Source organism: Camelus ferus, chromosome 22, assembly GCF_009834535.1.
Source record: "Camelus ferus isolate YT-003-E chromosome 22, BCGSAC_Cfer_1.0, whole genome shotgun sequence".
NCBI lineage: Eukaryota > Metazoa > Chordata > Mammalia > Artiodactyla > Camelidae > Camelus > Camelus ferus.
In genome coordinates this window covers 7,184,285-7,208,030 of record NC_045717.1, presented here as the reverse complement: position 1 = coordinate 7,208,030, position 23,746 = coordinate 7,184,285, and the positions used below count along the sequence as shown (strand labels likewise).

At 37.7% G+C, this 23,746-nt stretch overlaps 1 protein-coding gene across 9 annotated transcripts in view; it reads left to right on the top strand.

Moving 5' to 3' along the window:
- Window positions 1–23,746, top strand: part of RANBP17 (RAN binding protein 17) — a 275,746-nt gene that overhangs the window by 228,487 nt on the left and 23,513 nt on the right. For 8 of the 9 annotated variants that reach the window (XR_004314233.1, XR_004314237.1, XR_004314235.1 and 5 more), the window contains 3 exons: window positions 7,054–7,268; window positions 9,258–9,396; window positions 20,116–20,282. Coding sequence is in view for 3 of the 9 variants with exons in the window: in XM_032465107.1 (XP_032320998.1) it covers window positions 7,054–7,268; window positions 9,258–9,396; window positions 20,116–20,282 (521 nt within the window). In the remaining 6 variants the exon portion in view is untranslated. Of the gene's footprint in view, window positions 1–7,053; window positions 7,269–9,257; window positions 9,397–20,115; window positions 20,283–23,746 lie in introns of those variants that run through there. The other variant, XM_032465109.1, reaches the window with a different exon arrangement.

The following is a 23,746-nucleotide window of genomic DNA, read 5'->3' as shown; positions in this document are numbered from 1 at the left end:
GTGGAATTGCCCTTCTGCACATGAGCAAAAAATGCTACATAAGCTGTTAAATAAGTGAGGGTGATCTCTGAACAAGTGCTTAGAGTTCAGGAGATTATTTCATCCATGCAGTTAATGTTTGTTGAGTGTTTACTCTGTGTCTGATAGTGTGAGAATTACAAGGGACAGGAAGAGAAATAAGCAAAAAAGAATCTTACTGATTCTTCCCTTAATTGAGTTCAGCAGTGGATTCAGACCAGTAAGTGAAGAATTACGATGTGCTCACTTTTGTGCTTAAGAGGCATGCAGAGTGCTCTAGGGGTCCAGAAATTTCTAACTCAAACTGAGGGCCCAGAGGAGGAAATGAGAGTAGGGCCCAGGAGTTTGAGGAGGGCATTTCAAGCAGGCAGTAGCTTTTACAAAATCTTATAAATATAAAATATTAACATGTTCTATTAGTAAACTGAAGGATTTCAGAATTGTTACAGAAAGTAGAAAGTAAAAATCCTGATTATCGCATCACTCAGAGATAAGCATCAGTAATAGTTTGGTATGTTCTCTTTCCAAGTTTTTATGTGTACATACACACATTATTCCAAAAGTAGTGTTATAATACATTTGCTAGTCTGTAATTTGCTATTTTTTATTTATATCATGGCCGTTACTCTATGCTAATATATATAAATCTGCCATGACTCTTTTTTCCTTTGGTTTTTGATAATTTTTTTCTATCATATCTTCTAAATAGTTGCTAAGTATTCCATTTTATGGTCATACCATAGTTTATTTAATTATTCACCCTTTGATAAACGTAATTTTTATGAACATGTAATTTTTCACCATCATACACTGTTTGTCAGTAAACAACTTTGTACGTTCAGCTCTGTGAGCATCATTCATTCAACAAATATATACTGAGAACAATAGGAGCTGTTCCAGATTCTGGGTATATCAGTGTTCAAAACTGAGAAAGAAATTATTTTGTATGTTAGAAGGTGATGAATACTATGGGGAAAAAAACAGCAAAGCAAATCAGGACAGGGGGCAAGTTCAGGGATTGGGAAACATGTAGCAGTATTAAGTACAGTGATCAAAGTAGGCCTCGTTGAGAAGACGACATTTGGGCAAAGACTTGCAGTAAATGAAGGTGTTAATTATGCAGCTGTCTTGGGGAAGAGTACTCCAGGCGGAAGGAACACCAAGCTTTAGGGTCCTGAGGCAGGAGTGTATCTGACATCAGTAGCTGAAGCAGAGTGAACAAAAGAGAGTAGTAATGAAGGCAGTGTCATGGAATGTCATATCCGTAGACCACTCTCAGGACTTTGACTTCCGCTCCAAGTGAAAGAAAAGGGCTTTAGAATATTTTGAGAGAGGGCTGGCATGATTTGATACTTGATACCACCAAGGTGATAGCAGTGGGAGTGATGAGAAGTGGTTGGATTCTGGATATAATTTGAAGGTAAAGCGAATCAAATTTCTTGGTGGATTGGGTGTATGATATGAGGGGCATGATGTAATCAAGGGATTTGGTCATAAAAACGGTAAGGATGAAGTTACCATTAGCTGAGATGGAAAAGACTGAGATGAGTGTGAAGGGGATCAAAAGTTCCGTTTTGGTTGTGGTGAGCTTAAGATGCCGATTCAAGAGGGGGTGTTGAATGTGGCAGAGTAGGATATACAAATCTGAGGTTTGGTGAGAAACAGATATGGTAGTCGTTGACTCTTAGGTGGTATTTAAAGCTGCAAAACTAGATAAGATCACTAGGATGGGGTGTGAATTTAAATATAGAAGATCTCGGTTTGTGCTCTGGGGTACGCCAGTGTTAGGAAAGGGAAAGAGGAGGAACCAGCAAAGGACAGACTGAGCAAACACTGAAGTAAGAGAAAATCAGCAGAGTGTGTGTCTTGGAAGACACGGAGGACGGGGTGGACAGCTATGTCAGAAGCTGCCAACGAATCAAGTAAAATGAGAACCAAGAGTCAACCATTACATTTAGGGACAAGGAGGTCCTTGGGAACCATGAAAAGAGCATTCTGAGTGGAGTGGGTGTAAAAGAGAATCAGGAGAAGAAATGAAGGCAGTGGAGACAGACTGTTCTTTGGGGGAGTTTTGTTACAAAGAAGAGTATTATCAGGCAGGAAAGTAGGGCCAAAAGAAGGGTTTATTTAAAAAAAAAAAAAAGATTGAATAGGAGGGAAGGGGGGAAATTACTATATTTTGTTCTAAGCACCTAAGAGGAGATGGGAGCTAGTTGAACATGTTGAGGGGCTGGCTGTTTCAGAGGACAGTATGTCTTAAGTGCAGATGCTAGCAGAGAGGTGGAGATGGTAGTGGACATTCAGAATTAGAATATATTCCCAGAAGTGGCCTTATGCATTTCTTTATATTTTTAATAAATTTTACCAAATTGCCCTCTAGAATGGTTATACTAATTTACATCCCCAGCGATTTTCTTAATTTCCCACATTCTTATCAATACGGCATTATTTTAATCTCTTTCAACGTGAGAGGGAAATATTATATTCCTTTCCAGTCTTCACAGCTTCATTTCTGTCCCAGACCATTTGCAACCCGGGGCCTTGGCTGGTTTGCAGTCAGAGAGGGTTGAGTGACCTGACGTGAAGGGGTGTCAGCAAGCTTGCAGTTCTCTTCCCATAACTGCTCTGATGATGAATGGAGACATTCAGCCTATAAAGCTGTTAGCTGAATATCAAATTTATTTTCAAATTTTAGAGATTAAAGGGGGGGAGGTAAATCAATGTAATGGATTGCTTTGTAAGCCAGGAAATAACATTGTTCATACTGTTAGTTCCTCCTGGTTCAACGTACTATCGTGTATCTTGTTTCTTGCACCTTTTTTTTTACAGTGTTTTTTTGAGGGCACAGAGAACAGGTAGACTGTGGGTCAGAGAACTACATTGTGAGCCACTGCGGCCAATTCTCTTTTGAAAGAACAAAGGGAAAGTGGTCAAAGATGTGGTATTGACCTTTTCTTGAATTATGTATTAGAAGGAAGTGACGTTACTCTGCACCACATGCACCCAGCTTTACCTCCTCCTCTTTTTCAGGCCATAGCTCCCCATGTATGAACTTGCAGGCTATTAGACTGGAGAAAGAAGTGAACCCCTTGTATTATGTATTGTTATAGTTTGTATGAGCACTGTGCCAGTACTGTGGTAAGCACTTTACATACGCTGCCTCCTTTACTTCACATTAAGAGCCTTGTGAGTTATGTATCGTCATTATCCTCATTTTATAGACGAGGGAACTGACTTACAGCGGTTGGTAATCTGCTCAGACACCCAGGTAGTAAGCAAAGATGTAGGACTCAAACCCCAGATCAGTATGACTCAGAAGCCCACCTAGTTCATCACTACGTTTTACACTGTATGTTTATTTTCTGTTAGAATGTTACCATACACACACACACACACACACACAACACACACACACGTTCTCGGAAGAGGAAACCAAGCAGTGAGGGAAATATATCTAATAAGCAAAATTATATCAGGAATCTTCTGTGCTTATTTCCCAGTTTTTCCGCTTATTATTTAGTGGAATTTCTTTTACTGTTACAGCAGATACAACAGTAAGAACAGCAATTCCATAACATCTGTGCTTGCCTTCCCCAGTCACTGCCTTTGGCCAGGTTAACCATTTGATTCACAGCATTCTTTTCCCGAGCCCCAGCATAGCCTCAGCATCTATCTCACTCGGGTCTAATGTTAAGGTTGTAACAGCACCTCATCCCCCTGCCCCCAGTTATGGCAGATATAGACAGTGGGAAGTAATTAGAGGTTTTTCTTTTGATTCTAAACTTTGAAAGTCTCTTATTTCATTAAAGAAAGTATCATTTTTGTCTTACTGCAATAGTATGAAAGTGGCAACTGTGGCTTCAGTGGCTACCTGCCTGGCAGGGCCTTCATCTCCCAGCTGTCCATCAGTGTAGTGAAGATCTCTCTCTTAGGAAGGAAGTTCTGGGACAAAAGGAGATGGGCCTTTATAGGTGTACGGGGGAGCAGGGAAGGCAGGGAGGGTTGTCCCACCTAAGAAGAACACCAAAACCAAACCTCAGCCTGGTTTACAGTAATATGAGTCTAACTGCTCAGTTTTAAGCTTTTGAATGAAGCCTTTTTGGAGCGACTACATGAACAGTGTGGCCATGCTTTCTCTTCCATAGTCTTCCATCGCCACCACAGAATGCCAAGCCATGTGAGCACAATGAAATGTAGTTTCCTTTTTCAAAACTATTACTCATTCTACTTTTGCAAGGTCATAATGGTATATCAGTTACTGTTTTAATTAACCAGATGTGCCTGAAACAGTCCAAAAGACAAGACATGTATGTCAGGTTATAACTTTAACACAGAGACAAAAGTTATGATTCTAAATGATTAATCCTTCTCGATGATAGGTTATCCAGTCCTTTACAATCAAAATGTTTTCCGCATCAGAGTTCTTGGTCTGCCTATTCCATCTTTTGCTGGAGAATATAGGGTCTTTACTTCCTCCATAAGGACATCAGCATACAAAGGCCTGAAGAGATGACCGAGTTTTCTCCACTGACCCTGGGCTCTGCAGAAAATCCAAAATGTGTCAGCCACCACCACCACCACCACTATCACCAAATGACCATAGTTTTTCCCATCATATGTAAGCAGTGCTTTTCTTTCCTGGGAAAGGAAAGGAGCAGAAGTATCTACCCTGATTTATGTTGAAGTTGAAGCCAAGACAGAGAGGCAGTGGTTCAGAACTGTCCTGTCCTACAGTACTCTGCTTTTTCAGACCGTCATGCCTGTGCATGTAACCTACCTGGAATGCTCCCCTCTCCCGTCAAGTCTACCTGGGAAACTGGTTGATTCTTGAGACATAGCCTGTTCTGTGAAGCCTTTCCCTCACTGCTCTTCTACACAAGCTAAGTCAGTCTCTTTTTCTATTCCCATAAAATCTTTTTTTTTTTTACAAATTAGAACTTATAAATGAATCAAAGACATGTAATTTATAGCATTCCTATATATGACATGAAAACACTTTAAGATAAAAGTCACAAATGTGAAGATTCTTAGAGACTTTGATCAACTCAATTCCTTTTTCCATAAAATCTTGACATACCTTTCTGATAGTGTTTGTCACATTGTATGGAATTATTTATTTACAAATCTATTTCTCCCACCAGACTGCAGTCCTTCAGAACAGAGATTTTATTTCATTCATTTGTTTGTCCCAGCCTCACACATAGTAGCTATTAAATGCTATCATATTGAGTTGAAAGTTTATGAAACTTACAATATCTTTCTAAGGTAAGTTAGGATGAGGTCATGAGAAAGGGTATAGAATGTGGTATAATTCCAGGATATGCCTCAGCCTTCTAGACAATGGTGTTATCATTCAAATGTATAAATTATAAGCAAAGCCACAGAAGAAAACCTGTATACAGAAATGTTTTATTAAGGCAGATAAAGAGGAGAAAACCTTCACCCTGGGCTGAACCTGTGTTTCATGCTCTGCTAGAATTATTGGTCCTTAATCTCTTAGTAAACATGTGGTTACCATAATATGCATATCAGTCGGGATTCAAACAGGGAAAAACACTGTCACTTATGGAATAGGGGATTTATTTTAGGTATTAAACCTTATATAACCTTGGGCAAAGATGGGGAAATAGAGTTAGAAGTTCAGGAAAAAAAAAAATCCTCAGTCAGCCCTCCTGAAACAATGGCACGGATGGACAAGTTGGAGCTTGCAGGGAAACCTGAAAGCTAGAGACATCCACCTGCTGGAGTGGGACCATGAAAGGATGCAGGGTGAGAGGAGGGAGTGGTGTGGAAGCATAGAAGTCAGTGGAAGACTGTTGCCTCTGCACAGCTGCTGCTCTCTTTTTGCTGCCAAGCACTTGGTGATAGACTTGGGGTTATTGGTCAACAGGACTTGTAGTTCTAGGCACAGAGCAGGAAAGAACAAGGACAAACAGAAACCTAAAAATATTTCTACATCTTTTTCTCACACCTCTAATCACAACTACCTTCAGAAAGTCATGGCTGCTACTTCACTTCCACCTTCCAAATCTCATACAGATTTCTCTTTTGTTCAATTCTAGCCCACAACCGCACAGCAAAATGAGTTCTGGGAAATGTAATTTTTGTTTAGCCCAATTGACACAGTACAAAACCACAATATACTTCTGAATTTTGTAAATTGAATTTAGATGCAGTTTTAGAAGCAGTACTCAGGCTTGAACAGGGAGAAGCAGAGCTAAGAAACATGTACGACGTTATAATTTTTTAAAAAGCATCCTTGGGTATTGCCTGGTAACGTGCCTTATTAGCACACATTTCAGGAAGAGAAATTGTTGGTTATAAATGCTAACTACAAAAAAATTGTAAGGTGATTACATAAACATTTCTTTGTCTTTTGATGGTCAAACATAGAATTTAAATACAGTTTGTAAACAATCATCTCTTTAGATTTTCTGAAAAAGGATCTAAGGAGAAAAAGAAGTAACAGTTACTGTGCACTGTACCAAGAACTTCTTATGTGTCTTATTTCATTTAATTCATGTATGAAATCTGTGAGACTCCTAAGAGTGAAGTAACTCAATATGAAGTTCATGTGAAAAGGCTGAAAATTCACCCCACAACTTAGAGTAACTTATTATCTCTGCCTAAGTTATCTTTTTTCCTCAATTTAGTTATTTACTCCTACTTTTTTTTAAACGTCTTATTGAAAAGGAGATAATATATGTATTAAAGTACATAAAGTGAACTAATCTTAAGAGTACAACTCACTGAATTTCCATGTATATACATATATATTCATGTAATTACCATTCAGATAAAAATATAAAAGTTTTCCAGTACCCTTGACTGGTTTTCCTTGGGCCATTTGTACTCCCAGGTAAACTGGCTTATGTGTTTATATTTTTCATTACATGGATAGTCTAATTCTTGGAACACCGTTAGGAGGAAGTGACCATTAGCAGTGAAGTGAAAATGTTAAATAATGTGCCTCATAACTGCTTTGAATTACATCTGCTTATACCGCTTTGTCTTTCTGCTTTTACCCTAACACAGGTAATCAGATCCTATCCCTTGGGAGCCTCTCAAAAGATCAGATTTATCCAATGAAACTCAAGGGCATCTCCATCTGCTATTCAGCTCTCAAATCTGCCTTGTGTGGAAATTATGTCAGCTTTGGCGTCTTCAAGTTGTATGGGGACAACCATTTTGACAATGTACTCCAGGCCTTTGTCAAAATGCTGCTGTCAGTGTCCCACAGTGACTTGCTAGTAAGCAATCATGCATCATGGGAGTCTTTGCGTGAAATGTGAAGTAACACCACCACAAGCTTGGAATTGTTATAACAAAGCCCGGGGAGTTAGAACAGCACCAGAATATTTTATGTTTTAGGACGGCATCTTGATTTAACTTAAAGAATTTGAACAACTGTAGTGGTATTAAATGTGCAGTTTTTAAAACTGCAGCTACCACCTTTGACAAATCGGTCATCTAGAGTGTTCCAGGCTCTCTATCTAGAGAACATATAATTAGCCATTTCAACACATTGCTTACAGCTGTGCTCATAATTCAAAAAAAGGTCTGTGTTTCCTAAGGCAAAACATGCAGAATGGGCTGTGGGATCTTCTGGCTTCATTTCGGCTCTACTTCCCAAGCTGTTTGGCCTTCCTTTCCATTAGAATTGTGGTGTGGTGGACAGAGTGCTAACCTGAAGGTTGAGCAGCCTGGTGTACGGTCTCTGCTCTGCCACTCACCAGTCATTTACCTTGAATAAATCACCTTCTCTATTTCTCCAGGCTTCAATTTCCTCACCTTTAAAATGAGTAAATTAAACAAAGTGATCTCCAGGTCCCTTTTCTACTCTGCCATCTAGTTTCTATGATTTATGTCAATGGTTTCAGACTTTGAAGCCCATCAGAATCACCTGGGCTGCTTGTTGGAAATTCAAATTTCCAGGCTCCTCCAGTGAGCTGTGTCATTATCAGACTTTTTTAAAAACATCTCCGCCTGATTACACAAAAGCTAATATATGCCCAATGTGGTTACAGTAATTACTTCAGTAACACAGCCAAATTCATGCTCAGGATTGGTTCGGGCTTTCTCACCCCCTCCCAGCCCAAGGTTACAAGTCAGATCTGGGGGGCCTTCATTAGTCAGCCTGTTAGAAATGCTCCTTGACATTCCAACAGACTAATGGCACCCTCTTCCAACTTTCTAAGCTGGTCTTAATAGAACCACATCTCAAGCCAAAGTTGTCAAGCCTCTGCAATAGAATGGAATGCACATTGAAGGCTGCCTGTACGACAGAAATTACAAAGAAGAAACTTGAGTCGATCAGCCATGTGTTTTAGACACCTCATTGAGGGAGCTCTTCATTACTGTTGAGGTCCACCCAAAACAAACCTGGGTTCTAGGAATTTCTCTTCTTCTAACAGACAAGCAAACCTCTAACTCAGTAATCTCAAAATAGAGAGTGCTTAGGACTCCCTTAGTGTGCATTTTTTAAATGCACATTTCAAGAACTCATTGCAGAGGCTTTTGTTTTCTGAGTCTGGAGTGGAGATCAGAAAACCACATTTTTAACAAGCACCCCATGTGATTCTTACGGAGGTAGTCTTAATCTCACTTTAATAAATACTGCTCTGGTTTACTGTACTTCTTTGGTATTGGTTTGAGTTTCATTTGAGGTTTTCCAGGTATCTTCCTCATGCACTTACCTTTTACCTATAATGTATGGTAAATACTAAACTATTTACCAAGTTATGATTTAGTTAGATTGGTTGACATTGCATAAATACGGCAGACTGCAATGCCAAATCCTATTATAATAATCAGCAAATTTCTTTGTGTTAAAAAAAAAGGTTGCCTAACCACTATTAAATACAGTTCAGTGTTACCATATTCCAGTTCAGAAAAGTAATTCAGTCTTCTAAATTCCACACTACAGAGATTTTACTTGCATTTTGATTGTTAACCGTATAAGGCAAAATTGAAATTACATACTATGCTGTGCTGTAGCTTCAAATTAGGATTTCTAGAGATCAAGAGATTCTTATTAAAACCCTTTTAAATACTGAATTGAGAATCATTATGTCATTTGTTCCATATATTTATTTTATGTATCTGTGATTATGTATTTATGTTTATTTCATGTATGTTTAAGTAAGGCTATAATATCCAGTATTATAAATAGCAATTTTCACTGGACTTTAACTGTCTTTTACTTTCCTGTGGCCTGACACTTAGTATTTCTGTTACAGCAATATAGGAAACTGAGCCAGTCTTATTATCCACTCCTGGAATGTCTCACCCAGGACCACATGAGCTTCATCACCAACTTAGAGCCTCCCGTTCTCCTGTATGTTCTCACATCCATCTCAGAGGGACTCACGACTCTTGGTCAGTATCATGGAGAACATTGTTTTCAGAGGAAAAACTTGATTGTGGTCTCTCAATGTATGTGTTTGTTGAGATGATTGTCCTACAAAGCGGGGAGAGATTTGTGTACCCAAACCGAAAGATTATTTTTTGACTATTACTTGCAAGAGAGGAAATGCTCTTTTTTCATATTTAGATAGTTTATTTTTTAATCAACTTTATTAAGGTATGATTTACACACTGTAAAAATCATTGATTTTAAGTGAACAGTTCAATGAGTCCTGACAAATGTATGTACACAGTCATGAACCACCTCAGCAAGATACAGAACATTTTCATCACCACAGAAAGCTCCCTTGTGACCCCTATGAATCAATCCCTTCCCCCAGTCTCAGCCCCAAGGAACTACTGTCTACTTTCTCTCACTATACTTTGCCTTTTCCAGAATTTCATATAAGTGGAATCATATAACTTATAGCCGTTTGTGTCTGGCCTTTTTCATTTAGCATAATACCTTTGAGATTAATCCATGCTGTTTTGCAAATCAGTTAAAGTTTTTTTCTTTCTATTGCTGAGTATTATTCCATTGTATGGATTTCCACATTTGTTTATATATTCACCAGCTGATAGATAACATTTTGGTGGTTTCCATTATTTGGTTATTTTGAATAATGCTACTGTGAACATTCATGTACAAGTCTTTCTGTGGACAAATATTATTTCTCTTAGGTAAATACCAGCATGGAATTTCTGGGTTGTATGCTAAGTGTATATTTTAAATTATAAAAAACTGCCAAACTGGTTCCCAAAGTGATTGTACCATTTTGCTCCCCCCAACAATGTATGAGGGCCCCAGTTGCCCCATATCTTCTCTAACACTTGCTATTATGAGTCTTTTAAATATTAGCCATCCTCGTGAGGGGGAAATGGAATCTTCTTATGGTTTAATTTGCATTTCACTAATGAATGATGATTTGAGCATCTTTTCATGCTTATTTGCCATTCAAGTATCTTCTTCATGAAGTATTTTTTCAAACCTTCTACCCGTTTTTTTTTTTTTAGCTGGGTTCTTTATCTTAGAAGAGTTTGTTGTTTATTCTAGATACAGCTCTTTTATCAGGTATATGTTCTACAACTATTTTTTCAGCCTTGGCTTGTCTTTTTTATTTTCTTGATAGTATCTTCTGAAGAGCGAAAGTTTTCAATTTTTAGGAAGCCCAACTTATTATTATTTTTTCCTACAGTTCATGTCTTTTGGGTCCTATCCTAAGAAATCTTTGCTTTTTAACCCAAGACCATAAAGGTTTTTTCTATATTTTCTTCTAAAAGTTTTATAGTTTCAGTTCTCACGTTTAGGTCTATGATCCATTTCAATATATTTTTTGTATTATGAGATAAAAGCCAGGATTCTTTTTTCTTTTTAACATGAGTATTCAGTTGTTCTAGCTTCTTTTGTTGAAGAACATCCTTTATCTAGTAGATTACTTTGTGCCACTTCTATACTGTCCTAACTTTATAGTAAGTCTTAAAGTCAGGTAGTGTAGCCCTCTAGTTTTGTTTTTCTCTTTTAAAATTGTCTTGGCTATTCTGGGTCCTCTGCATTTTTTACAAGTATTAGTCACCTTGTCAGTTTCTCTTGTTAGGAAAAAAAAATGAGCAAAGAAATATATATTAGGTTGCATTGAATCTGTAGTCCAATTTGGGGAGACTTGACATCTTAGCAATACTGAGTGTTCAGTTCCTGAAAATGCCATACCTGTCCATTTATTTAGATCTTCTTTAACTTTTCTCAAGCGCACTTTTGTAGTTTTAAATGTATAAGCCTTAACCATATGTTGTTATATTTATACATATTTTGTTTTTATGCTATTGTAAATTATATTGAATTTCAATTTCTATTGTTTTTGCTGCCATGTAGAGTTGCGGTTGATTTTTTAGTATGTTGACCGTGTAACCTGTAACCTGGCTAAATTTGCTTATTACTCCTGATAGCCTTTTGTTAATTTCTTAAGATTTTCTACATAGATGTGTCTGCAAATGTAGTTTTACCTCTTCCTTTCCAATCTGTGACTTCTTTTTTTTTCTTCTTTATCACACTGGCTAGGACCTACAGGGCAATGTTAATTGGAAGTGATAGTAGCAAACGTTCTTTCCTTGTCTCCAGAGTTACGCAGGAAGTATTCATTCTTTCACCATTCAGCGTAATGTTAATTCTAGGTTTTTCATAGATATTCTTTATCTTGTTAAGGAAATTCACTTCTCTTGTAGTTTTCTGAGAGTGTTATCATGAATGGGTGTTGAATTTTATCGAATTCTTTTTCAACATATACTGAGGTGATCATGTGGTTTACCTTTTTTGGTCTATTAATGCATTACACAATGTTAATCATCACATTGATGGATAGTTGAATGTTAAAACAACCTTGCATTCCACACTTGGTTACAATGGATCATTCTTCTTACATATTACTGGATTCAACTTTCTAAAACTTTAGTACATATTTTTTACATTTATGTTCATGACAGCTATTGACGTGTTCTTCTGTAGTCCTTCCTTTATAGTTTTCTGTTCTTCTTATCTCTTTGCCTTTTCTTAATGTTGGACTGGGGCCTTTATAAAATGAGTTTGAAAATGTTCCCTCCTCTCCTATTTTCTTAAAAAGTTTGTGTAGAATTGTTATCATTTCTTCCTTAAATGTTTGATAGAATTCCCTAGTGAAGCCATTAGGCCTAGATTTTGCTTTATTAGAAGGTTATTAACTACAAATTAAATTTCCATAGTGGACATAGGACTATTCCAGTTACCTATTACATCTTGAGTAGTATTTGCGTCTTTAAAGGAACTTGCCCATTTCATCTAAAGTTCATCTGACATTAGTGACATAAAATCATCCATAATATCTTCTTGCTATACAATGTGAGTTCTGTAGAATCTCTAGTGATGTTCCCTCTTTCATCCCTGATGTTGGCAAGGTCTTCTTTTTCTTTTCTTTTTCTTTTTTTTTTTTTTTTTCTTTTGATCATTCTGGCTCTAGGTTTATCAGTTTTATGCAAAGAACCAGCTTTCAGTTTTCAGTGATTTCTCTATTATTTTTCCGTTTCTTGTTTCATTGATTTCATGTATGATCATTATAATTTCCTTCCTTCAGTTTATTTGCTTTTCCTTTTGTAGCTTTTTCAGGTAGACTACAGCTTAGATTGCTGATCTTGGACTTTTTTTTGCTTTTCTAATATACACATTTAATGCTTTAAGCACTACAGTGGCTGCAATTCACAAAATTTTTGTATATTTGGGGATTCTTTTCCATTCAGTTTAAAAATATTTTCTAATTGCTGAGATAATTTCTTCTTTCACCAATGAGTTCTTACATAGAAACACAAGGTTTAACTTTTAATCTTTTTTTATTAATTCTAGTTTAATTCCATTGTAGTCACAGAATATACTCAGTGACTATTAGAACTTTTGTATTTATTGAATCATTTTTTTGGTTCATTATATTTGGCGAATGTTCCATGGGGAATTTGAAATGAATGTGTATTCTACTGTTGTTGGAAAGAGCATTCTCTAAATGTCAGGTCTAAATTAATTGATAATGTTCAGATTTTCTGTATTTTTATTGGTTTTTGTCTGTTTGTTTTCTTCTTGTCCTATGAATTACCAAGGGAGAAGTGCTGAAGCCTCTGACTTTAATTATAGATTGGCCCATTCCTCCTTTCAGCTCTGTCAGTTTTTGTATAAAGTATTTTGAAGCTCTGTTATTAAATGCATAAATATTTAGGAATGTTATGTTCCCTTGATTAACTTACCCCTTTATCATTATGAAATGACCTTGTTTATCTCTGGTACTATTCCTTCCTCTGAAATCTACTTTGTCTGATATTACTAGCCTCTCCAGATTTCTTTTGATTAGAGTTAGCCTCTTTCCCACCATTTCACTTTTAATCTTTCTGTGTCTCTGTATTTAAAGTTCATTTTGGGTAGACAGCAGATATTTTCTGTTGCTGTTGTAACAAATGTTTATGAGCTTGGTGGCTTAAAACAATGTAAATGTACTGTCCTGTAGTTCTTTAGATCATAGATCTGACATGGGTCTCATCAGGCCGAAATCAAGGTGTGAGCAGAGCTGTGCTCCTTTCTAAGAGCAAGTCTGTTTCCTTGCCTCCTCCAGCCTCTGGAGACCAGCTCCTGTCCTCTATCTTCAAATCATAGCAACGCCGAATATCTCTGACCATTCTTAGAAACATCTCCCGTTGATTCTGACGTCTCCTGCCTCTCTCTTACACTCACCTTGGGCCCCCCAGATAATCCAGGTTAATGTCCCTATTTTTAGTTCAACTGATTAGCAACCTTAATTCGTCTGCAAACTTAATTATTCTTTGCTGTGTAACCTAACTCCTTTATGGGTTCTGGGTATTAGGATGTGGATATATTTGCCTAACATACAGCATATAATTGGGTCATATTTTTATGTCAAATCCGATTATCTCTGCCTTCTAAACAGTGTTTCAGCCATTTACATTTAATGTAACTATCTGTATATTTGAGTTTAAATCTACAATATTGCTGTTTGTTTTTTCTTTATCCTATTTGGGCTTTGGTCCTTTTTTTCTGCCTTCTTTTGGTTTGGATTAATTTAATGTCTTTTATGTTTTTTATATCCCCTATGAGTTTATTTGCCATACTTATTTATTTTTAGTGGTTTTTCTAGGGCTTACAATCTACACCTTCAAATAGTATAATCATATATTGCATTCAAATAATTGCAGTCTACCTCTCTCCCTCTGTCTCCCTTCCTTCTGGAAATCCCCTGTTACATTGTTCAAAGACTGGAGGTGCAGATCTCCGGAACTCTCTCCTTGTATAGTTCCACTCACTGGTACTCTGTCCCACAAGTTCTAGCTGCTGCCTTGTTCTCCCCAAATCCCAGCTGTTTCTCTTCAACTCAGTGAGACCACGTGGCTTTCCTTGTGTTCTCCCTTCCTGGACTGTAGCCTAGAAACTGCGATGAGCAGTGAGCTTGAGCAGTTACCTCATTTGTTTCCCTCCTCTCTGGTTTAATAGTCCTGTACTGCTTCTTGTGCAGTAATTGAAAAACGTTTCATATATTTTGTCCTGTTTTCTGGTTGTTTATGGCAGAAGGAAAAATTCTCATGGCAGTTAATCCTTCATGGACAAAACCTGAAGTCTTGTCTTTGATTATTAGTTTGTCTTGACATTCTTCCATCTCATATCATAGTAATACCTGAAGAATTTGAATTAGTTGCAGATGGCTATGTTGTTCTCGAAGTGTGATCTTAGGCCTGGAATCTGCATTTTAACAAGGCTCTCAAAGGAGTCTTGACAAAGTGGCATTATAGAGGGAACACTGAACTTGGGCTTAAGTCCAGGGCTGCCACTTATTAAGGGTATGACCATGTACACACGCTCCGCCTGATGCTGTCATAGGTGTTTTCATATGTGTCCTTCACTCATCTCATTCTCAGAACCACTCTGCAAACCAAAACTGGGTTAAATACGCGAATAGCACCGCTTGGCCTTATTTCCTACTTGACTGTACGCTTCCTACTTGACAGGAACAGTGTCTTAATGACCACTTTTTCCCTAGTGCCTAACATGTAGTAAGTACTTAATAAATATTTATTGAATGAATTAATTAGGTAATACTATTTTCATTATACAGATGAGTAAGCTGTTGCCCGGAGAGGTGAAACTGCTTGCCTAAGGTCATACAACTAATAAGTGCCTGATCTAGGAGTCTTTCCAACTCTAAAGCCCATTCCTTTTCACCTCGCCACCCTGCCAGATCCACATCATAAAGGTCACAGGTGAATTGTGCCCTGTGTCTTCAAGGCAGAGGATTATTTAGATTATTGAAAGTAACCACTTGGGTTTCTCCTTTTCCAACGATGATACATTTGCAAAGATACATTTATAGGTAGTATTTGGGTTACAAGCAGGTTTCAGTTCCATTGTAGCCTCAGCAGGAAAAATGAGAGGGAGGTACAAAAAAGTTGAATCAGTGATAGAGTAGTGACTTGCCTAATAGGCTTAACGTGATATTAAATTTTTTTCATTAATCATTCACTACCATTTTTAGTTTCTGGCCCTCTATAATTTGGGAAAACAGACAGGCAAATGAGAAAAGTGATTGTATTCTCCATCATTTTAATCACCCGTCCACCACCACCACCACCTACCGCCATAGTCTTACATACAGAGACCAAACACAGAGCTTACAAAAAAGCTGCTCTTAAGAATGACTCTCAACTCATTCATTTAATAAATATCGGTTATGCACATGCTAGGTACCAGGTACCATTCTAGACCTTGGCAGTACTGAAGAGAACAAGACAGATGAGTTCTCTACTCATGTGAAGGTTTCATTCTAGTAAGGAGAGATAAACAGTAAACACACACACACACAGGAAATTGTCCAGTCATGGTAAGTGCTTAACAGAAACGTAAAATAAGATAGTGAATAGGGAATGTTTGTCTGGCTTTTGTAGAAGAAGTGATCAGGGGAGGCTCTGAAGACTGATGTATCAGGGATGGGGGTGCGTTCCAAGAAAGCAAAGGATGGCACAAAAGGCAAAACAAGGAAAGGCGGAGGCAAGTGAAAAACTGAACCAACTGGAAACCACCAGAAATTTCCCCCTCAAGTTGACTATGAGTAAAATGTTCATTATTAATAAAGAGAGTATGTTATTTTGAACACATACTTGAATTGGATAGAATAAATATTATAAATATAATATAGGAGTAAAGCAATCAGGAAATACTTAGAAACTTAGAGACCTTGTACATTAGTTTCTCCCACCAAAAACATGCTAAAGAGAGAAGAGAGCTGTGAGTTAGCTAAATGGGAGGCCAGAGTTGGTGTTTAGGGATTGAAGTAGCCAGGAAAACAAACAGGAAGTGAAAAGAGGGAAACCTAATGTTGGGCACTGTGTTACAGTCTTTACCCACTTTCTCTCATTAATCTCTCAAAACACCTTGCAAAGTAGGTAGTATTAAGCACACTTTACAGAGGTGCAAATTGAATCTTCATATAGTCAAACATCTAGAAAATACAGATTCAAACCTAAATGACCATACCAGCCAAATATGCCTTTTGTTTCTGAAATTGCCTTTCACACTATTTTTCCAAGACCTTCCTCCTCCCCTCTGCTCTGGTAAGAAATTGTGAGTCAAAGCCAAATTTCTTCTCAGCTCCATTATCATTATTCTGACTCTCAGTTGAGCAACTCTTTCCCGTACAGTTAACTTTTCAGAACAGCTCTCTGTGTTGGGTCTTAGTGAGCAAGAAGGCTGTGAATGCTTCCTATGGAGACCAGTTGTAGGAGAAAAGGAGTATTTGGTTGTTTTCAGTGCCAAACAAGTTGCTAAAAAGGACAAAGTGCCTATTAGGCTTAAAAATTCTATCTAAAATTGTCTATCATGAGTGAAAAAATTCTAAACACCAAGAACTAGAGCAAAATATGAAAATTCATGACTTCTGCCCATCCTTCTATATCAGGAGAGTGTTCACTGTTTGAATCTCACACAATTGCTTGAGCTGCAAATAAAGAAAACCAATAATAATACATAATCCTCAGCACTATTCATTCTGTTTTCGATAAAACGGCCCATGATCCTTATGATTCCACACTTTTCAGTCTACCCTGAAATAACATTCATCCTTTTCAAAGCCCCCAACCATAAATCAGCCATAATGGAAGCTCTTCTTCGTGCTTTTATTGCAAGGATGTATGCTCCAACCTTCATGTCTAAAGTGTTTACCTGGCTTTTTCATAGCTGACTCAGTAGATTGGAACCTTTTAATGCAACCTGCGTGGCATGTGGTCACCAAATCTATGTGAAGTCTTTATAATTTTTGTATGATTGATAGCATATTGCTCTCCACTGGTGTGGGGAATCATATCTGTTTCCTACTTGCTTCCTTTTTGTGCATGTTAAGTTACTTAATCCATTTACTTTCATGTTTGGGACTTCAAAGATAGAAATGTGAAGGAAAAGAGAGAAGCAAACAGGCTCAACAAGTCTGTGCCTGACTCTTAAGCCTAAAGATTTTCCACTACATTATATATTACCTTCCAGGATTATAAAACCAAACCATCCTTTTCTGCACAGTAACCCAGTTAGTGGGGGGAGAGAATCAGTCAATCAAGCAAATGCCACAGCTTTAGGAGGAAATAAAAGCTCCTTTCTTAGAAGCCTGTAGCTCCACAATTTCCCAAAACTATCGTCCATGCTCATCTTTTAGACTTCATCCAAACCCTCATGATCCTGCATCAGCTACAATTATCCTCTATTTTAAATGCATTCGTCTGTCTGTGTTTAAAAACTTGCCCCCAAACCTTCCATTTTCTATGTCATTTCTCTCTAAAACAATGTATGCTAAAGTTTTTAAACTATTGTATTATATTGATTCTAGTGTTATTACTAAACAAAACTCAAGGCTTAAAAAAAATTTTTCTCAGATTAGCTTTGCCTACCCATTCTTTAATTAACTCAACTAATACTTCACCTCCATCACAGGCACACCTGTCTCAGAACCTCTGAGATGAGATGAGTAAGAAAGTAACTGTTGCCTTTACAGTGTATAGTCTGCTCCCCAGCCCTACTCTCTCCGTCTCTTCCGAGTCTACTGTATTTGCCATTTCTTAAGTGCCCATCATGTTTTCAGTGGTTTGTCTGTTTCTGTTATTAATCATAAACTCCCCAGAATCATGTCCATATGTTGCCATTAGCCAAAAAATCTGGCCATTGTCATGCTCTGAATCAAAACCATGAACTTTAGATAAGCTAATTATCTTTGAGCTTCATTTTTCTCACCTGAAAAATGCAAATAAGAGCACCCACTATATACAGAAGTGATTAGTAGAAGTAGATGAAATAATTTTTAGCATACAAAGAAATCATGTCACTTACTTGCTGAAAAAAGACATTCAATAACACCTCTGTTGCCTTTCAAATTAAATGTGTATGTCTCAGCCCACCACTGGATGCCCAGGCCTTTTTGTCAGCCTTCTCTCTTATGATTCTTCTACACATTCTTTCACTCAAATGTGAATATGCCCCCTCTTTTCACCTTGAGGGCAAATTGGTAATAACTACCCCCGTTTATTTTTTCCTTTCCAGTTTTATTGAGCTATAATTGACATATAGCACTTTACAAATTTAAGGTGTGCAATGTGATTTGACTCATGAAATGATCGCCACAGTAAGTTTAGTGAACACGCATCATCTCATATAGATACAAAATGTTTTTTAAAAGAAAAGTTTTTTTTTTCCTTTTGATGAGTATTCTTAGGATTTACTCTGAACAACTTTCATATAACATACTGCAGTATTAGTTATATTTATCATGTTGTACATTACATTCCCAATACTTACTTATCTTACAACTGGAACTATAACCTTTTGACTGCCTTCATCCAGTTCCCCTTCCCACTAACCCCTGCCTCTGGTATCCACAAGTCTGATCTCTTTTTTTATGAGTTTCTTTGTTTTTGAAGTATAATTGACCTGCAACACTATGTTGATTCCTGGTGCCCAACATAGTCATTTGATATTTCTATACATTACAAAATGATCACTATGGTAAGTCTAGTTACCATCTGTCACCGTACTAAGATACTATTATTGGCTGTGTTCCCCACACTGCACTTCATACCCATGACTCATATACTTTGCAACTGGAAGTTTGTACCTCTTAATCTTCCTCACCTATTTCTCTCATCCCCCCCTGCTCCTCTGTCCTCTGGCAACCACCTGTTTGTTCTTTGTATCTGTGACTCTGTTTCTCTTTTGTTGTGTTTGTTCCTTTGTTTTATTCTTTAGATTTCACGTACAAGGGAAATCATATGGTATTTATCTTTCTCTGTCTGACTTATTTCACATATTACCCTCTAGGTCATTTGTCTTCTAACCAAACATAAGCTCACAATAACTATCAGCTTTTTTACCATGAGAATTTCTAGTTATTTTCTTATTCCCCTCTGCAAGGTATTTTATAAATGATCAGAAAGGTTAATTGGCTCTATCATAGTAACAACACAGCAAGTAATTGGAAAAGATGGAATTTGAAACCAGATTTTTGTCTGGCTTCAAAATCCATACCTTTTCACCATATTATGTGCGTTGTGCTAATCTCTCCGTGTGAAAAAATGTCCTTCCTTATGTTTAACTGGAATAACTTTTCCAAGCCCATCTCATATGCTGCCTCCTTCACCAAACTCACCTTGATCCTCATCCAAATGCAGTGTCTCCCTCAAAACTCTCACAGCAGCGTGTCACTCATTTTTACACAGCATTGGGCTACAGTGGCTTCCGTACATGAGTTTGTTGACACCAGGGTGGGGGTTTCCACTGAAGCAAAGTACTTTGCACCAAGTTTACGCCCAGTTTCCCCTGAAGCAGAGCATTTTGCACCAAGTCAGTATTTAATAAAGTCACTTGAATTGAACAGAGGGTCATTAAGGTCACATAAGAAAAATTCTGTCCAATCCAGTCCAGGAATCATTTAATTCCTGACACGTCTCTATGCCAGATCCTGTTGTGGACGTAAGGTTTTAAGAGATAAACAAGGCAAAAATCCCTGCCGTCAAGGAATTTATAGTTTAATCAACTTGCTTTGAAACCAGAAAGTGTTGTGTTTTTTTTTTTTTAATTGCGGCATTGTCATCAGATGAAACACTTGACTAATGCAAGTGAATCTTCATTTGTTGTTCACACAGATACAGTTGTCTCCTCCAGCTGCTGTACCAGTTTAGACTACATCGTGACTTACCTCTTCAAGCACATAGCAAAAGAGGGCAAGAAGCCACTTCGATGCCGAGAGGCTACGCAGGCCGGTCAGAGACTGTTACATTTTATGCAGCAAAATCCAGATGTCCTGCAGCAGGTAACTGGTGGTTGGTGATCTGGTTTAACAGATGAGAGTTTCCCAAAAGCCAACCTGGTCTCTGAATATCTCCTAGAGCAACTGGTCTTGCCAAGACTGTACCCGTTAATCTCTAGGAGTATTTTCCCAGAAGGTAGGGTAGTACGCTGGCCTCACAATTACCCACCCTCAAAAAATCTCTGAGTCATTCATCTCACTTCAGTGAAGCTAGAATTCAAAAAGAGGATAGCGCCTCAAGAGACAAAAGAAATAAAAGGCGAAGCTGGGACTAGAAACAGTCAAAACAGTGAACCTCGGATTTCCTTCCTGGAGCCTCTAATGATATCATCTTAGGTTAGCCTTGTGAATACACTGGTATGTTGGGAAACTGCCATTTGCTGGGCTTCTGGTCTGTGCCAGGCAACTTGCTGGGGACTTTCATTTATAATATCATTTTCCCCATTTTCAGATGAGAAATCAAGGTTCAGATAGGTCATACTCCGAAGAGCATTTAAGTAATAAGTAATAAAGGCACAATTTGTTTATTTTTAAATGTGTTTTCTGACTAGCTAATATGAATTATGTCCAAGTTTAATATTGTTTTTTAAATACTCACTTCTGCAAACCACAGTAACAGCATGCATAAAAACAAATATATATGCCAGAAACATTTCAAAGAGAATAATACCATTTTGCTGTGGAGATACCATCACTATGATATTTTCCAATTCTACTAAATTTGGAAAATGATCTCTTTGTACTGCTTCCAGTTGTTTTATTTTGCCAAATTATCTCCACAATAATCTGTGGTTTGCAAATGTAAACACGTTAGCATGTCATTAGTCAGCAAATAAGTCGCCTGCAATCAGCAGAAAATGTCAGTCTGAGTAAATAAATGAGGAAAATGAATAAGACAGCCATGGAAGAGGTTTTCTTCCTAGCTGCCATTTTTTGCTAATATTTAAATGAAATTAGGTAAACTTTATTTGTGATGATGTTTCAGTTAACCAGTTGTTTTCCTGGCAGAGAAGGTTGTGATTAAGATTTTGTATAAATAAGCAAAGGGCTTTGGTATGACCCTGGAATTGTTACAACATGTTGGTGATAAAGAGGAGAAAGGTAACTGACATTTATTGAAGATTTTCTGTGTGCAAGGTGCAAGAACCACTCAGACCCATAGGACATAAATTCTCTCCTTAAAATGTTTCCTGCCGGGTGGGAAAGAGAGACAGATAACTAACAATTATATGATAATTGGATTAATATAGTGGTGACAGAGAGTGTCCCGAGAGGAGAGAACTTTCAGAGAAGTCTCTCGTTTCAATTCCCGCAACAACCCTGAAATGTGGACATCATCATCCCAATTTTACAGATGAATAAACTGAAGCACAGAGAGATCAACTGTCTGGAGTGCAATGTGAACCAAGGTCTGTTTGGCTCAGAAGCCCAAGTCCTTACCACTTACACCATTGAGTCTCAGGGAACTGGTTGGTGGGGAAAAGACCTCAGATTCACCTGGAATGCCTTTTCAAAATACACATTCTTTTGAGATTTGGATGCATCTCTCCTCACCTACCCAACTGCAGTAGCCACTGGTACTGTTGGAAGTGTGTCACAGCCCACAGGTGTTTGATAAAGAAAAGACAGAACTAGCCTTTTCTTAGAGCATACAGCCAGGGAAGAAAATAAATACCCGTGGATTGGCCAGGAATCAGACCCAGCCCCCACCCCACCGTGACAAGTGACAAGTCTGCCACCTGCCAGCACTCAGCCATGATCACAATATTCTCCCATTAACTTTGGCAGAAACTTTTAAGTGGGCAGAAAATTTTAGCAAAAATCAATAGCCGTGACCCTAGACTTATGTACAATCAGACTGTGCAGAATAAGTAATGTGGTTGTGCTGAAGACAATCAAGTTTGTCTTTATTCCGAATTACCATGCGTTTGTTGGTTTAAGTAATTTCTGTGTGTTAATAATACTTGGTAATCCTTTACTTTATTGCATATGACTAAGTAGTGATATATCTTTATTAACAGTGGAATACATTCTATTTATTTGGAATGTAGGCTTTCAGATAGCATTTTAAATATTAATGACTGGTCTCTGGTAGTCAGCATAAATACGATTTGCATTAGCACTAGGTTGTATCATCTTGAGTGCCTCTGATGTCAGCCATTGGGTATAGTAGTATCTGACATCATCTCCTTAGGTCACTGACAACTTTGACCTCTATTCTTATGCACAGTTTATGTCGTCTCAAAAGCTCTTTTGAATTGATTTGAAATTTTGACTCTTCCCTTTATGAGGCAGTAAAATTGATAATTATTCAGATGGGAACTGAGCACTGAGTGAAAAATCAATTCCACCCGCTCTCTGCTGTGTATAAAATTACTTCTGAGTCGGCTGGACTGAACGGATGGCCAGAGTAAAAGCAGCAGGCAGGAGTGGTGGGAAGAATTAGCTGGACAGAGCTAATAGCCTGAAGGGATAGACTTGGAAAAGAGGGAGTGGGCCAGTTGGGGGTTATTATGAGCAAGGATGGGTCCCATTGATCATCTGTTTACATCAGCTTTCCAAGACCTTATAAATCAGCCCTGAAGAGCAGCAGAATCCAAGATTCGGCCTCTTACCGGAGGGAATTTGTATTAGATTGTTCTCATTTTCACACTCCGATGAGAAGTGAGCCATTGATTATCCATTGATTGCCCATTAAATGCTGTTTTTATAGATGATTTGCCTATCACAGAAGGTAATGAACAAGGATTGCTGCTTCATACCTCGAGGTTTCAGTTTTCAAGGCATCTGTGTCGGTTAAGTAATGCCTAACCCTATTAAAAGGAATGGGTTACAAATTGCTTAACAGTGCTGAAAAACTAGACCCTAATGACTAATTGTGCTTGGAGTTTAGAGAGGGTTTGTCAGCTCTTTAAACTAAACTGATGCAATGATACTGCAATTATTTACTAGTTTGAACTGTTTTTCCCCCACAACCTGGACCGATAGCTGGACACGTAACTGCATGAAGAGTATCATTTCTAAACTGCGAAAGTGATGTCCTCGAGCTTCCACAGCAGAAGTCTGAACCCACATGAAGGGTTTTCCATTTGTTTGCAGCTGTCTGGGAAAGACATTTTAAGTGCCTTTCACCTGAAAATGTGTTGATTATGTCCTGCTATGTGGCTTTAGATCTTCAGTGTTTTTAAAAACACTCTCCAAATAAGCCATCTACCATATTTTGCAAACAAATCTAACTTTGCAGGCATTAAATTTAGTCCATTTGAAGGTCTATTTTAATTAAGTGAATCTATTTCGAATAAGAATTATTGCCTGACGAGCATTGCTTTAAGTTAACAACTGAGAAAAACCCAGTTGACATATGTTAAGGGAAAAAAAAAGTTCCCATGTTTTTATGTCATTAGAAAGATAAACTAAAATTTTAAGAACAGGACAGTAGTAACAATGATTAGGCATGGATCTGCTAC